This window comes from Muscardinus avellanarius, assembly GCF_963383645.1.
Source record: "Muscardinus avellanarius genome assembly, chromosome: 11".
NCBI classification, from domain to species: domain Eukaryota; kingdom Metazoa; phylum Chordata; class Mammalia; order Rodentia; family Gliridae; genus Muscardinus; species Muscardinus avellanarius.
Window position 1 is genome coordinate 70,203,556 of NC_137797.1, and position 16,359 is coordinate 70,219,914.

A 16,359-nucleotide genomic window follows, 5' to 3' on the forward strand; every position below is an offset into this window, starting at 1 on the left:
ATTTCTAGTTCTACAAAGTTGCCATCCTGCTTGGTTCATCATTCTTTTCCTAGTAATGTTTCATGTTACTAGGAAAAGGCCTTTACTAAATGTTTACTGAGTCAACGACGTCACCTTATTATTATCTTCACATGGTTCTTGATGCAGAGGAAGCATTCTGCAAATGGTACAGAGTAAAGAAATTACAAGACTACATAGGGTGTTTTCTTAGTGGTACTGGGGGTGGAACCCAGGGGCTTTCTACCTCTGGGCTATACTCCCAGACCTATTTAAATTTTATTTGGAAACAGGGTCTCACTAAGTTGCCTCACAAAGAGCCTAAGTTGCTGAGGCTGGCTTCAAACCTGTGCGATCCTCCTGTCTCAGCCTCCCAAGCGCAGGTATTACAAGCGTGCGCCACCACGCCCAGCTGTAACCCTGGATGTAAAAGTTTGATTTAAGCCAGGTATGGTGGTACGTACACCTTTGTAATTCCAATATTTGGGAGGCTGAGACAGGAGGATTGCAGGTTTGTAGCCAGCCTCAACAATTTAGAGACCCTGTTTCAAAATAAAAAATAAAATAGGGCTGAGGTATCACTCAGAGGTGGAATGCCTCTGGGTTCAAGCCCTAGTACTCCCCCCACAAACATGATTTAGATTGAGGCATAAGGTTAAAAACTGTTACATGCACTTATTAGCCAGGCATGGTGGCACATGCTTGTAATCCCAGCATTTGGGAGGATGAGACCCTCAGCTACTTAGTGAAACCCCTTGCAACTCAGTGAGACCCTGTTTCAAAAATAAAGAATAGCCGGGCGTGGTGGCACACGCTTGTAATCCCCGCACTTGGGAGGCAGAGACAGGAGGATCGCGCAGGTTCAAAGCCAGCTGTGCGTGCTGGCTAAGGAGACCCTGTTTCCAAATAAAAAGGTAAAAATAGGTCTGGGAGTGTAGCCCGGAGGTAGAAGGGCTTCCAGGAACCCCAGTACCACAAAAAAAAAAAAAAAAAAAAAAAAAAAAGCTAAGTGATAAAAGTAATCCCCTTCATACAGTGCTGCCAAGTCAGTGGAGCCCTATTTTATTTTTTACACTGGGGTTTGAATCAAGGAGCATTCTACCTTTGAGTTATACCCCCAAGTCCTATTTTATTTATTATTATTACTATTATTATTATATATATATTTTTTTCGTTGTACTGAGGATAGAACCCTTCAACCTCCGGGCTACACTCCCAGACCTATTTTATTATATTTTTATTTGGAAACAGGGTCTCTTAAGCCAGTGAGGCTGGCTTCAAACCTGTGCAATCTTCCCGTCTCCACCTCCCAAGCGCGGGATTACAAGTGTGCACCACCACACCTGGCAGCAAGTCCTATTTCATTTTGAAAGAGGTTCTCATCAACTTGCTGAGGCTGGTCTTAAACCCATGATCCTCCTGTCTCAACTTCCAAGTAGGCTTTTAGAGCTGAGTGTAATCCCAGTACATGGGAGGCTGAGGCTGTCCTTGAACCTGTGATCCTTCTGTCTCATATCCTCCTCTGGTGTCCAAACAAAAATTAAAATTGGGCTAGAAATGTAGTTTGGAGGAACAATGCCCCGTGGTTCAATCTCCAGTACCCACCCCAACAAACAAAAGGCTTTTAGTGAAAATTTTCATCAGAAAGACCAATCACAAATTTATCAGGCAAAGATTTCTACATAATAGACTCCTTAACAATGTCCTAAACCTAGGACATAAACTTTAGAACATATACTTTAGCTTAGTTTACTGTAACTGGTTCTGGCTGAGTCAAAACATAGAAACATATCCCCCTTTAAAACAGGCTGTATAGCCTATAACTGTAAATGTTTCCTCGCTTCTAGAAATGCACTATAGTTAGTATAATTAACAGAAAGGCTTATCAGCAAACTTGTCGCTTGTGTATCAGTCATTATATTTTATACTCAGCAAACTTAATTTTATCAAACATCTTTTAATTTCATAGACAACAATATGCAGCATATTACTAAGCACACGGTAGTTTTGCAGTGCAGTTTAAAAGTGTATACAAATTAGAATACAGAGGTTAAACACTGGTGTACTGACAGCATTTTGAACTTCAGGTAAACTGTATATAAAACTTACAATTTAAATAATAGCCAATCTGAAAACTTTACTTCCCATAATATAAAAATGATACTTTGAAATGTAATTTTTTTACTAAATAAACTATTTAAGCACTTAAAATAATCATTAAAAACTCAACATTAAAATTTATAAAGATTAGCTATAAAAATATACTGGCAGTCACTTTTCTTATAAAGGTACCATTCACTACATTACAAATAGTCTCTAGCATAAAATTGCCTTAATAGCTCTATTATTTTAGAACCTGATAAACCTTACATTAAATTGATTATAAAATCATCTTGGAAAAACTTTGGTACACATCTTCAGAAGGTTTTTAAAAAATAGTATTTCAAGGGCCTGTAAACATTTCATTCTATTAAAGCACAAGAGAATAAGTAATAGATATTCAGCTGCATATAGGATATTGAATCAAAAAACCAATTATATATTTGTAAAAAATCACCCTTGCCAGAGTAAGCAAAAACAACTATTTAGAAGTATAAAACTTTTAAATAGTTCTGTTTCCATTCTGATAAAAAAAGTTACAAAATCACCACACTCCATTCATATTCATGTACCTTAGATGCCTTTTAGGACAAATCCTTAAAAAGTTAACCAGGTCTCAAAAACCCTCTCAAATCCAACAAACAAACCTTAAAAAACCCATTTAAAAGACCTGACAGTAGAACAAGTATACATAATCAGAACACATAATTTATATATTTAGAAATGTATTGGGTTTTCTTTTACATTTGTAATTTAGAATTTATTGGTAGAAATAAAATACACAACTGAAAAAGGTAAATTTCAGGAAACAGTAAGAAATGCAAACCTATGGGGTAAACTGATTTAAAAAATTTTAATTCACCATATTTCATTTATCTGCCATTTTTTGATTGACAAGTATTATTATTTAGAAAATCCAAATTTAAAGTTAATTTCTTCTTGAGCGTGCTTAATTTTTACAGAGCTTCCAGTTGTGCCCGTAGCTTGCTGGAGGTCACTTTCTACTACAGCCTCTTGTCACCAGATTTCTTGCGTAAGACAGTTATCTTTGAGTTGCAAAAGCGTAAATAAAAATTAGCTTCACTTTTGACCTTTGAATTTATAAAACTCCACTAAAATATTCATCTAATTTTTAGGCAAGTCCACAAAAATACTTTCTTTCTTAAGAATCAAACACTTTTATGAGCATAAAGATCCTTCAAAGTTTTTAACTCTTCTATTAGAGTTTTATTTTGATTTTCTAGGACTGCAACTCGATTTTCCAGGCATTTCACATATTCTTTCTTCTTCCTGCGACATTCTCGAGCAGCTTCTCTAAATAGAAGCATTAAAAAGCGTTAGAAAGAAAAAAAAAACACTTCACATTCTTTAAGTGATAAATAACCTCTTGTAATCTCCTTTGGTCATCCCTGCCTTCCATTTAAAAAAAAAATTAAGGGGTCATTTACATTCAGTGAAATACATAGTTTTTTTTTTTTTCTTCCCTAATGATACTAGGTATTGAACTCAGAAGTGTTTTCTCCTCTGAGCTAATATGAGCTATATCTCTAACCCTTTTTATTTTAAAACAGGGTCTTGTGAAGTTAGCACATTCTGTCCTGGACCCATGATCCTTCTGTTTCAGCTTCCCAAGAACTGGAATTACAGACATGTGCCACCAAACCTGACTGTGTTGACTTTTATATATAGCTTTTAAAATTTATACAGCCGGGCATGGTGGCGCACGCTTGTAATCCCCGCGCTTGGGAGGCGGAGACAGGAGGATCGCACAGGTTCGAAGGCAGCTTCAGCTACTTAGTGAGGCTTCAGCAACTTAGTGAGACCCTGTTTCCAAATAAAATATAAAAAAGGTTTGGGAGTATAGCCCGGAGGTAGAAAGCCTCTGGGTTCCACCCCCAGTACCACCAAAATAAATAAATAAATAAATAAAATAAAATTTATATATATTTTTTGCAGTACTGGGGATGGAACCCCAAAATAAAAAGCCCCTGGGTTCCATCCCCAGACCCACAAAAAAATGTTTTTAATTAATAAAAGAATAAAATATAAGGCTGGTAGTGTAGCTTGGAGGTGAAGGTTTCATCCCCAGAACTGCAAAAGAGAAAACACAACAATCAAAAAAATAATAAGCCAGGCGTGGTGGCGCTTGGGAGGCGGAGACAGGAGGATCGCACAGGTTTGTAGCTAGCCGCGCTGGTTTAAGAGACCCTGTTTCAAAAAATATAAAATAGGTCTGGGAGTGTGGCCCAGAGTTAGAAGGGTTTCCAGGAACCCCAGTACCACCAAAAAAAAAAAAAAAAAAAAAAAAAAAGCCGGGCGTGGTGACGCAAGCTTATAATCCCTGCGCTTGGGAGGCTGAGACAGGGGGATCGTGCAGGTTCGAAGCCAGCCTCAGCTGGCTTAAGAGACTCTGTCTCCAAATAAAGTATAAACTAGGTCTGGGAGTGTAGCCCAGAGGTAGAGGGCTCCTGGACTCCATCCCCAGTACCACCAAAAAAAAAAAAAAAAGCTTCTAATGAAGACTTTTTTTTTTGCAGTACTGGGGATGGAACCCACTGGCATTCTAACTCTGAGCTACACCCCCAGCCCTATTTTATTTCGAAACAGAGTCTCACTGAGTTGTAGAGGGGCCTAAGTAGCTGAGGTTGTCCGCGAACCTCGATCCTTTTGTCTCAGCCTCCCCAAGGCTGAGATTACAAGCGTGCGCCACCACGCCCGGCTTCTCCAATGAACACTCTATAGAAGCCCCTTGCCATACTTATTTTTTTTTTGGTACTGGGGATTGAACTCAAGGGCATTCTCTCTCTGAGCTATACCCCCAGCCAAACTTTATTTTTATTTTGAAACAGGATCTCACTAGGTTGAGGAGAGCTTCACTATTTGCTGAGGCTGTCCTTGAACCTGCACTGAACTATTTGCTCAACAACTGTAATTCAATATTAAATAAAAATTAAAGAAGCTATGTATCAAAAATGATCAGTCAGGAATGTTGGCACACTCCTGTCTAAGCCTCCCCAAGTACTGGGGCTACAGGTATGCACCACCATGCCTGGCTTTTGTCGCACACATTTTTTTTTTCAGGATCCCAAGCTATATTCGTTTAAAATCAGTGCCAAGCAAGGCACGGTCGTACATGCCCTGTGACCTAGTGAGACCCTGTTTCAAAATAAAAATTTAAAAGATAGCTCAGAGGCATAATATCTCTGGGCTCAATCCTCAGTAAAATAAATAAATAAAATCAGTGCCAAACTGCCCTCCAAAGGATCTGTTCACTGTCCAGGCCAATAACAAGCAGATGAGAGTACCTGTTTTACTTTCTCTAATAGATGATATTATGAAAATTCAAAAACTTTTGCCATTATTGTACCTCCTTGCTTTATTTTATTTTCCTAATTCATGTGTAAAGTTTAGTATTATTTCATGTTTATAGGACATCTGTGTTTTTCCTTAAAGCCTCTCTCTTTATTTTTTGGATACTGAGGATTGAACCCAGGGGCATTCTATACTGCTAAGCTATATCCCCAGCTCTATTTTATTTCTTTATTTGAAAACAGGGTCTAAGTTACTGAGGGTCTTGCTAAGTTGATGAGGCTGGCTTTAAACATGGGACCTCTTGTCTCAGCCTCCCAAGTACCAGGATTATAGGCATGTGCCACCACACCCCACTTTAAGGTATGCATTACCATTCTGCAATACTTATTTCTTCCATGTAAACTTTCAGCTTACTTTGTCTAATTCCTTACATTTAACAGATTTTGAGCTATATTAAATTTATATGTGCAATCTGAACAAATCAACTTTTAATATTAATCATCTCTAAGAATATGTTTCCTAATTGTTTCAATGTTCAATGTGACATTCATTTATTTATTGTACTGGGGATTGAACTAGGGGCATTCTGCCTCTGAGCTATATCCCTGGCCCTATTTCTTTTCAAAGAGGGCCTAAATTGCTGAGGCTGGCCGCAAACCTGTTACCCTCCTGTCTCAGCCTCCCAAGTACTGGAATTACAGGCAAGTGTCATCATGCCTGGCTTCAATGATGTTAAAATGTGGATTCTTGCTTGGCTTGGTGGTGTACATCAGCAATCTCCAGTTATTGGGACCTGAGACAAGAGGATTTTAGGTTTGAGGCCAGCCTCAGCAATCAGCAAAACCCAGTTTCAAAAAGTTCTGGGGGTGGTGTAGTTCAGAGTTAGAATACCTATAGGTTCAATCCCCAGTATAAAAAAAAAAAAGTGGATCCTGCGATTCTCACTAAATTTATTAGCATATTGTGATACTATTTTTTTGTCACTGATATGAATGTAGTATTACTTCCCATTATTTTCAAGATAGTTATTGATAGAAAACCCCGTGATGGTGGTTTTGTCTGTTAACTTGATTGGGTCTAGGGATTCTTTTTTTTTTAAAATATATTTTTATTTGGAAACAGGGTCTCTTAAGCCAGTGAGGCTGGCTTCGAACCCGCACGATCCTCCTGTCTCCGCCTCCCAAGCGTGGGATGACAAGCGTGCGCCGCCACGCCCGGCCTGGGTCTAGGGATTCTCAGATAGCTGGTGAAGCATTATTTCTGAGTATGTCTGTGAGGGCTTTCCAGAGGGATAGCATTTGGGTGGGCACTTACCATGTGGGTGGGCACCACTCAATCCACTAAAAGCCTGAATGGAACAATTATGTCCTCATTTGCATTTCTGCTCTTAGGAACATTCTTTTTTATCTTTTTGCAGTACTGGAGATTGAACTCAGGGGCATTCTACCTCTGAGCTACAACACCAGTCCCACTTTTTATTTATTTTGAAGCAGGGTCTAACTAAATTGCAGAGGGCGGCCATGAACCTGTGATCCTCTTTTTTTTTTTGGTGGTACTTGGGTTGGAACCCAGGGATATTCTACCTCTGAGCTACATTACCAGCCTGATTTATTTTTTGCAGGTCTGGGGATGGAACCCAGGGGGCATTTGACCTCCAAGCTACATCCCCTGCCTATTTTTTTTTAATTCTTTATTTTGAAACAGGGTCTCACTAAGTTGTAGAGGGCCTCACTAAGTAGCTGAGGCTGTCTGCGAGCCGTGATCCTCCAGTCTCAGCCTCCCAAATGCTGGGATTACAAGCAAGTGCACCACGCCCTGCTCCGATTTTTTTTATTCTTTATTTTGAAACAGGGTCTCACTGAGTTGCAAAGAGCCTCCTCACTAAGGAGCTGAGGCTGTCCGTGAACCTCAATCCTGTCTCAGCTGATGTGTTATGTCCAGCTCATGATTTTATGTCACAGTTTGGTAATTCTTCGAGTATTTCAGACTGTTTCATTACTTGTTATGGTGATCTTCGATTTACTATTTTAATTGTTTTGGGTTCTCACAAACTGTGTCCACACAGGTAGCAAACTTATCTGTGTGTTCTGACTGTTCTACCAAATGGCTGTTCTCCTGTTTCCCTCCTCTCCTTGGACTCCTATATTCCCCAAGATACAGCAATGTTAAAATTAGGCCAATTTAGCTTGTAAATCCCAGCATTTGGGAGGCTGAGACAAGAGGATTTTGGTTCACGGACAGCCTCAGCTACTTAGTGAGGCCCTCTGCAACTTAGTGAGACCCTGTTTCAAAATAAAGAATAAAAAATAGAGGGTGTAGAATGCCCCTAGGTTCCATCCCCAACACACACACACACACACACACACACACACACACACACACACACACACACGCCAATTGATAACCCTATAATTGCCTCTGATTACTCAAGTGAAAGAAAAAATATATACCTCTCACTTTAAATCAGAAGCTAGAAATAATTGAGCTTAGCGATGAAGACCTATCAAAAACTGAGATAGAGCCGGGCGTGGTGGCGCACGCTTGTAATCCCCATGCTTGGGAGACAGAGACAGGAGGATCGTGCAGGTTCGAAGCCAGCCATGCTGGCTTAAGAGACCCTGTTTCTGAATTTAAAAAAAGTACAAATTAGGTCTGGGAGTGTAGCCCAGAGGTAGAAGGGTTTCTAGGAACCCCAGTACCACCAAAACAAATAAACAAGAACAAAAAAAAAACCCAACCCCCCACAAAAAACCCAACCCCAAAAAACAAAACAAACTGAGATAGGCCAAAGGCAATGGAAAAGTTATTTTTTGTCATACTGAGATTGGATCCAGGGGTCTTCTATCTCTGAGCTACTACTCCAGCCCAAGGTCTCACTAGGTTAATGAGTCTCACTGCTTGCTGAGATTGTCTTTGAACCAGTGATTCTCCTGCTTTAATCTCCCAAGTACTAGGAATCAAGTGCGCATCACCAATGCCATCTAGGGCTTTCATAGTTAGAAGTTAATGCCTTGCTTCAATGAATAGGCTCTTATTATGGGCTAATGAGTTGGTGACTAGGTTGAAGACAATGTTCATTTACCATTCCAAAGATCCTAAAGCCCCTAAGAATTATACTAAATTGTGTGCTGGCTATAGTAGTCACACTTGTAATCCCAGCCAATTGGGAGGCTGAGGCAAGGAGATTGCAAGTTTGAAGCCACCTGGGGCAACTCAGACTGTCTCAAAATGTTAAAAAGGCTGGGGTTAAGACGGATGTGATGGTACATGTTTGTAATCCCAGCATTCGGGAGACTGAGACGGGAGGACTGAGGTTATTCAACAGCCTCAGGTACTTAGTGAGGTCCCTTGCAACTCAGTGAGACCCTGTTTCAAAATAAAGAATAAGCCGGGCGTGGTGGCGCATACTTGTAATCCCTGCACTTGGGAGGCTGAGACAGGAGGATCGCATGGGTTCGAAGCCAGCCTCAGCTACTTAGTGAGACCCTGTTTCCAAATAAAATATAAAAAGGGTCTGGGAGTATAGCCCGGAGGTAGAAAGCCTCTGGGTTCCACCCACAAAAAAAAAAAAAAAAAAAAAAATAGGGCTGGGGATGTCGCTCAGAGGCGGACATGCCCCTGGATTCAATCCCTAGTACCACAAAAAGCAAAAAGGAGGCTGGGGCTATAGTTCAGTGATAAAGTGCTTACTTAGCATGTGTGAGGCCCTGGGTTCAATCTGTAGTACTGAGGGGGTGAGGGAAGAAGAAAAAAGAATTATGTCGAGTGTGGTGGCACATGCTTGTAATCCCAGTACTTGGGAGGCTGAGACAGTAGGATCACAAGTTTGCAGTCAGTTTCAGCTACTTAGTGGGGCCCTCTACAACTTAGTGAGACCCTGTTTCAAAATACGAAGACTGAAAAAAATAGGGCTGGGGGTGTAGTTTGGAGGTAGAATGCCTCTGGGTTCAACCCCTAGTACCACACACACACACACAAAAAAAAAAAAAAAAGAAAGAATGCTAAATCTCCTGTGCTTGTGCTCTATAGAACAAAGCCTGGATGACAGCACATTTGTTTACAACCTGGTTTACAGAAGCCAGGCATGGTAACACATGCCTATAATCCCAATACTTGGAATGCTGACACAGGCTCACAAGTTCAAGGCCAGACTCAGCAACTTAGACCCTGTTTCAAAATAAAAAATAAACAGGCCTGAGGAAATGGATCAGAGGTAGAATGCCCGTGGGTTTAATCCCTAACATCATAAAAAGAAAAGCCCCCAAACTGTGGCTTACAGAGTATTTTAGGTCTGCCATTATCACATTATTTGTCTACTGCTCAGAAACAAAGATTCCATTTTTGCTCATTAACAGAGTATTTGGTCACCCTAAGAGTTCTGATGGGGATGTACAATAGATTAATGTATTCATGCCAAACAACATAACATCCATTCTGCAGCCCCATGGATCGAGGAGTAATTTTGACCTTTAATTCTTATTTAAGAAGTACATTTTAGCCTGGTGTGGTGGCACATGCTTGTAATCCCAGTATTTGGGAGGCTAAGATGAGGATCACAAGTTTGCAGCCAGCCTTAGCACCTCACTGAGGACCTCTGCAACTTAGTGAGACCTTGTTTCAAAATAAAAAGTAAAATAGGAGCCAGGCATGGTGGTGCAGTTTGTAATCCCAGTACTTGGGAGGTTAAAACAGAGGATCGCAGGTTCACAGCCAGCCTAAGCTACTTGGTGAGGTCCTCCACAACTTAGTGAGACCCGGTTTCAACATAAAGAATAAAGCTGGGCATGGTGGCACACGCTTGTAATCCCCGCGCTTGGGAGGCGGAGATAGGAGAATCGCGCAGGTTTGAAGCCAGCCTTAGCTGGCTTAAGAGACTGTTTCCAAATAAAATATAAAATAGGTCTGAGAGTGCAGCCCAGAGGTAGAAAGCCCCTGGGTTCCATCCCCAGCACCACCAATAAATAAAGAAAGAAAGAATAAAAATAGGGCTGGGGGTGGAGCTCAGAGGTTGAATGCCCCTGGGTTTGAGCCCTTGCACCAACCCTTGAACCAATAAATAAATAAATAAATAAATAAATAAATAAATAAATAAATAAATAAAGCTGGAAGTGTAGCTCAGAGGTAGAGTGCCCCTAGGTTCAATACCCAGTAAAAACACAGACACAAATACACCACCCCCTAGTAAAAACACACACACACCAACGCACACACATGTGTTTTGAACTGGGCGTGGTGGCGTATGCCTATAATCCTAGTACTTGAGACAGGAGGATTGCAGGTTTGAAGCCAGCCGCAGCAACTTGGCAAAACCCTGATTCAAAACAATAACTAAACAAAAAAAAGAAAAAAAACAAAACAAAACAAAAAAAAACAGAGCTGGAAGTCCCAGAGCGTAGCAGGGCTTTCAGCAGCCAGACTGTTTCACAACAAGAAATAAAGCCAGGAGTGGTGGTGCACAGCTATAATTCTAGTACTTGAGAGACTGAGACAAGAGGATGGCAGGCTTAAGATCAACTTTAGCCACTTGGATCCTGTTTCAAAAAGGGCTTGGGGTAGACTGTCCCTGAAGTTCAATCCCCAATAACACACACACACACACACACACACACACACACACACACACACACACACACACACACACACACCGGGGGGGTTGTAGCTTAGTAGATTGTCCCTAGAGTCAATTCCCAGTACTGCCACCTCAACCCACCCCAAAGTAATATATTTTGTAAAGCTACAGCTGCCAAAGGATTCCTCTTATGGATATGGGCAAGTAACCTGAAAACTTTCTAGAAAGAATTCACCATTCTAGCCAAGCATGGTGGCACAGGTCTGTAATCCTCGTACTAGGGAGGCTGAGACAGGAAGGTCACAGGTTTGAGGCCAGCCTTAGCAACTTAGTAAGACCCTCAGCACCAAGATCCCATTTCAAAATAAAAAAAAAAGAGAAAAAAAGAAAAAAAAAGAAAAAAGAAAAAAAGGCTGTAGGTATAGCTCAAAGAGAGAATGCACCTGAGTTCAATTTCTTGTACCCAAACCCCTGCCCCCCAAATCACCATTCTAAATGTGATTAAAAACATTTGTGATTCAGGGAGAAGGTCAAAATATCAACATTAACTGGAGATGAAGAACCTGACTACAATCCACATGGATAACTCAGAGGGGTAAGAATTCAGTGGTGGAGGAAGGAACTAGGTGTGAGGTAGCAAGAAGACTAGAATTAGAGGAGGAGTTTGAAGATGTGGCTGAATTTCTACATTTTCATGATAAAACTTTTTTTTTTTTTGCGGGTCTGGAGATGGAAACCGGAGCATTTTACCTCCGAGCTATACCCCTGCTCTATAGTTTTTTTATTCTCTAATTTGAAACTGGGTCTCACCAAGTTGCGGAGTGCCTCACTAAGTAGCTGAGGCTGTCCGCGAACCGCGATCCTCCAGTCTCAGCCTCCCGAATGGTGGGATTACAAGCGTGCGCCACCACTCCCGGCATGGTAAAACTTTAATAAACGAGGAGCTGATTTTTATGGATGAGTAAAGAAAGTGGTTTCTTGAGATGAGACCTACTCCTGGTGAAGATTGCATGAATTGTTGAAAGAAAAACAAAAGATTTAGAATATGTTAAGTTGATAAAGCAGTGGCGAGGTTTAAGAGGACTGGCTCCAATCTCGAAGTTTTCTACTGTGGGTAAAATGATATCATACAACATCACATGCTGCAGAGAAATCTTCCATGAGAGTCTGTGTTGCAAACTTCATTGTTTTATCTTAAGAAACTATCAGATACCCCAGCATTCAGTAACCACCATCCTGATCAATCAGCAGCTATCACCACCAAGGAAAGACCCTCTCACAGCAGAAAGATTTATAACTACTGGCTCAGATCACTGTTGGCATTTTTAAGCCACAAATTAGTTTTACATTAAGGTATGTTGACTGTTTTTGAGACACAGTGCTATTGCATATAACTTACAATCTCTAGGAAGCAACAACAAAAAGTTCATGTGATTTACTTTATTGTGACATATGCTTTATTGTGATGGTCTACAACTGAACTCAAAATTCCTTGGAGCTATGCCTGTATTATTTTCATTTAATGCAGCGAATCTAAAAGAAAAACTTTGCTTAGGCAGGGCGTCGTGAAGCATGCTTGTAATCCCAGCATTTGGGAGGCTGAAAGTGAAGGATTGTGGTTCATGAACAGCCTCAGCTACTTAGGCCCTCTGCAACTTAATGAGACACTGTTTCAAACTAAAGAATAAAAAATAGGGCAGGGGGTATAGCTTGGAGGTCGAATGCCCCTGGGTTCCATCCCCAGACCCGCAAAAAAAGAAAAAATAAAGAAATAAAGAAAAAAAAAAAAAGAAAAAAAGGAAAAACTTTGCTTAGCAATGCTATTTTGAAGATCACAATAAAACTGGAAGAATTCTAGGCCATATACCATATTCAATAGAGACTGACCAGTGGAGCTGACTGACCCCTGGGAGTGAACTACATAATCAAATACTCAGTAAAATAAAACTGATATAAATATCTTCCTTATTTCTAATTATACAGTTACAACTACCATCTAGTTATATGTTTTGAGATTTGCAAAAACCTTATGCATTCTGAATATATAATTTTGCTACCTACCTGTTTTTCATCAGCCTTATTTCTCTTTTCAGCTGGGGGTCATCTGTCTTAGTTGTTTGAGATGTCAGAGTCACAGGAGAAGTCATCACCACAGTCTGTGGCAGTGAAGTGGCTGAAGGTGTGGTTCGGATCTGATATGTCTGCATATCTCCTGATGCGGCTGTATGGTCAAAAGAGTGAGTTAACGATAAGTGTCTTTAAAAGTACTAAAGTACTTCGGGACACTTTTTACAATTAAACATACTTACTTTGTACAACCACCTGGTTGCTAGGCACAAGTATTTGCTGTCCATCAGAGGTCTGTGCATACTGGAGAATTGTACCTTGCTGAGTACTGCTTGAATTTGTCATGGTTAATGTCTGAAGTCCCTGTACTCCATCTGTGCCTGGACTGGCCAACTGTAAGGCTCCATTTGGGGCAATAGCAACTTTAATCAGAGAGAGAAAATAACTAGTGTAAGGATATAAAATATACTAATTCAAAGGAATGGTGAAGGCTAGGCGTGGTGGCGCATGCTTGTAATCCCAGCATTTGGGAGGCTGAGACAGGAAGATATGGGTTCGTGACCAGCCTCAGTTACTAGTGAGGTGCTTTGCAACTCAGTGAGACCCCGTTTTAAAATAAAGAATAAAAAAAATAGGGTTGGGGCCTGTCTCAGCCTCCCATGTGCTGGGATGACAAGCATGCGCCACCACACCCGGCACAATGGCTAACTTTTTTTTTTTTTTTTTGGTGGTACTGGGGGTGGAACCCAGAGGCTTTCTACCTCTGGGCTATACTCCCAGACCCATTTTATATTTTATTTGGAAACAGGGTCTCACTAAGTTGCTGAGAGCCTCACTAAGTACCTGAGGCTGGCTTCGAACCTGCGTGATCCTTCTGTCTCAGCCTCCTAAGCGCGGGGATGCGCCACCACGCCTGGCCACAATGGCTAACTTTTAAAAAGAAAGTAAGATAGCTGGGCATGGTGGCATATGTCTGTAATCCCAGTACATGGAAGGTTGAGACAGAAGAATCACAGGTTTGAGGAAGCCTCAGTAACTTAGCAAGACTCAACAACAGGAGGATCCACTGCGATCCTCATCTCAGCCTCCAGAGTACAGGGATTATAGGCGTGTGCTACCACACCCGGCTTGCTTGCTCTCTCTTTCTCTCTTTCTTTCTCTCTTTCTTTCTCTCTTTCTTTCTCTCTTTCTTTCTCTCTCTTTCTTTCTCTCTTTCTTTCTTTCTTTCTTTCTTTCTTTCTTTCTTTCTTTCTTTCTTTCTTTCTTTCACTGGCCATGGAACCCAGGGGTATTCTACCTCCAAGCTACACCCCCAGCCCTAGTTTTCATTTTTTATTTTGAAACAGGGTCTCAATGAGTTGCAGAGGGCCTCACTAAGTAGCTGATGCTGTACAAGAACCATGATCCTCCTGTTTCAGGTTCCCAAATGCTGGGATTACAAGTGTGTGCCACCACGCCCAGTTGCTCAGAAAGATTTTTAACTGAATTTTATTGGTTATTACTACTCTCTCCCTTACAATGAAACCCCTAGAAAGTATAACCAAATAAAACTGTTTATCATTATGCAATCCTCATATAACAGATCCCTTGTGGAATGAAATTTTCTTTTTTAGATACTAGGGCTTAAACCCAGGAACATTCTACCTCTGCGCTATACCCCCAACCCTACTTTATTATGTATTTCAAAATAGGGTCTTACTAAGTTGCAGGGGGCCTTGCTGAAAAGCTGAGGCTGGCTGTGAACCTCTGATTCTCCTGTCTCAGCCTCCCAGGTACTGGGATTACAAGTGCACATTACCGTGCTTGGCTGGACCTGTATTTTTGATAAAAGGTAGTTAGACTTAAAGTTAGGACTGAAGGGAGAGGTTACAAATGGGCAGCACAAATTTCTTAGGGTGATAAAACTAAACCTTGATTATGGTGGACACTGCTACACAAATCCACACCATTTGCCAAAACTCATAAACTTAAAAAAAAAAAGAATTTTTTTTTTTTTTTTTTTGGTGGTACTGGGGTTCCTGGAAGCCCTTCTAACTCTGGGCTACACTCCCAGACCTATTTTACATTTTTATTTGGAAACAGGGTCTCCTAAGCCAGCGCACGCGGCTGGCTTCGAACCTGCGTGATCCTACTGTCTCTGCCTCCCAAGCGCAGGGATTACAAGCGTGTGCCACCACGCCCGGCTAAAAAAATAAAGAATTTTACTGAGTATAAATCCAAACAAATATCTTAAAATAATTAGCCAGAAAAATTCTAGAGTGAGGCCGGGTATGGTGGCGCACGCTTGTAATCCCAGCATTCAGGAGGCTGAGACCGGAGGATCGTGGTTCATAGATAGCCTCAGCTACTTAGTGAGGCCCCCTGCAACTTAGTGAGACCCTGTTTCAAAATAAGGAATAAAAAATAGGGCTGGGGGTATAGCTCAGAGGTAGAATACTCCTGGGTTTCATTCCCAATACTGAAAAAAAAAAAAATTCTAGGGGGAGGAGGAACTATACAAATAGTAATTAAGTATGGAACTATATAATTTTTTTTTTTACAGTTGTGGAAGGAAGGACAAAAGAACCCCTAAGAAATATGGAAGTAAGCCAGGTGTGGTGGCACACATCTGTAATCTCAGTACTTGGGAGGTTGAAACAGGAGGATTGAGGTTTGCAGCTAGCCTTAGCTACTTAGTAAGGTTCTCAGCAATTTAGACCCAGTTTCAAAATAAAAAATAAAATAGGGCTGGCAGTGTAGCTCAGTGGTAGAATGTCCCCAGTTCAATCCCTAGTATCACACACACACACACACACACACACACACACACACACACACACACACACACACACAAATACATTTTGAGTCCGGTGTGGTGACACATGCCTATAATCCCAGTATTTGGGAGGCTGAGACAAGAAGATCTCAGGTTTGTGCCATCCTCAATTTAGCAAGGCTGTCAGCAATGTAGTGGGAACATTCCCAAATAAACAAAACAGTTAGGGCTAGAGGTGTAGCTCAGAGGTACACTGCCCCTGAGTTCCATCCCTAGCATGTACCGCACATACACAAAAATTACCCTTCAATAATTACCACTATTTAAGTATGACTTCTTTCCAGGGAAAAGTTAGTTCTGTGTGTCTATCATGTGGAAGCAACTCCTATACATACTGTACTGTCCGCTGCTAGTCTGATAGATTGGAGTTGGAACAGACATAGAAGTGACAGCAGAAACTCCAGGGTTTTCTCCGTCTCCTTTTTTGCCCCGTATATCTTCAGAAGAAAGGTCTTTCAAAATTTTTCTGTGAAAAATAGAACTCTATTAATGTTGGTAT

The 16,359-nt window shown here is 41.0% G+C and overlaps 1 protein-coding gene across 3 annotated transcripts in view; it reads right to left on the reverse strand.

The window, feature by feature from the left end:
* Nucleotides 1-3,266: 3,266 nt before the first annotated feature.
* ATF1 (activating transcription factor 1) overlaps nucleotides 3,267-16,359 on the reverse strand; it is a gene marked incomplete at both ends in the record, with an annotated part of 40,046 nt that continues 26,953 nt past the window's right edge. Inside the window, 4 exons of one of the 3 annotated variants that reach the window (XM_080706375.1) lie at nucleotides 3,267-3,411; nucleotides 13,040-13,199; nucleotides 13,288-13,467; nucleotides 16,196-16,326. In XM_080706375.1, coding sequence (XP_080562501.1) covers nucleotides 3,267-3,411; nucleotides 13,040-13,199; nucleotides 13,288-13,467; nucleotides 16,196-16,326 — 616 coding nt within the window. The remainder of the gene's footprint in view (nucleotides 3,412-13,039; nucleotides 13,200-13,287; nucleotides 13,468-16,195; nucleotides 16,327-16,359) is intronic. The other 2 variants (XM_080706376.1, XM_080706377.1) reach the window with 2 other exon arrangements.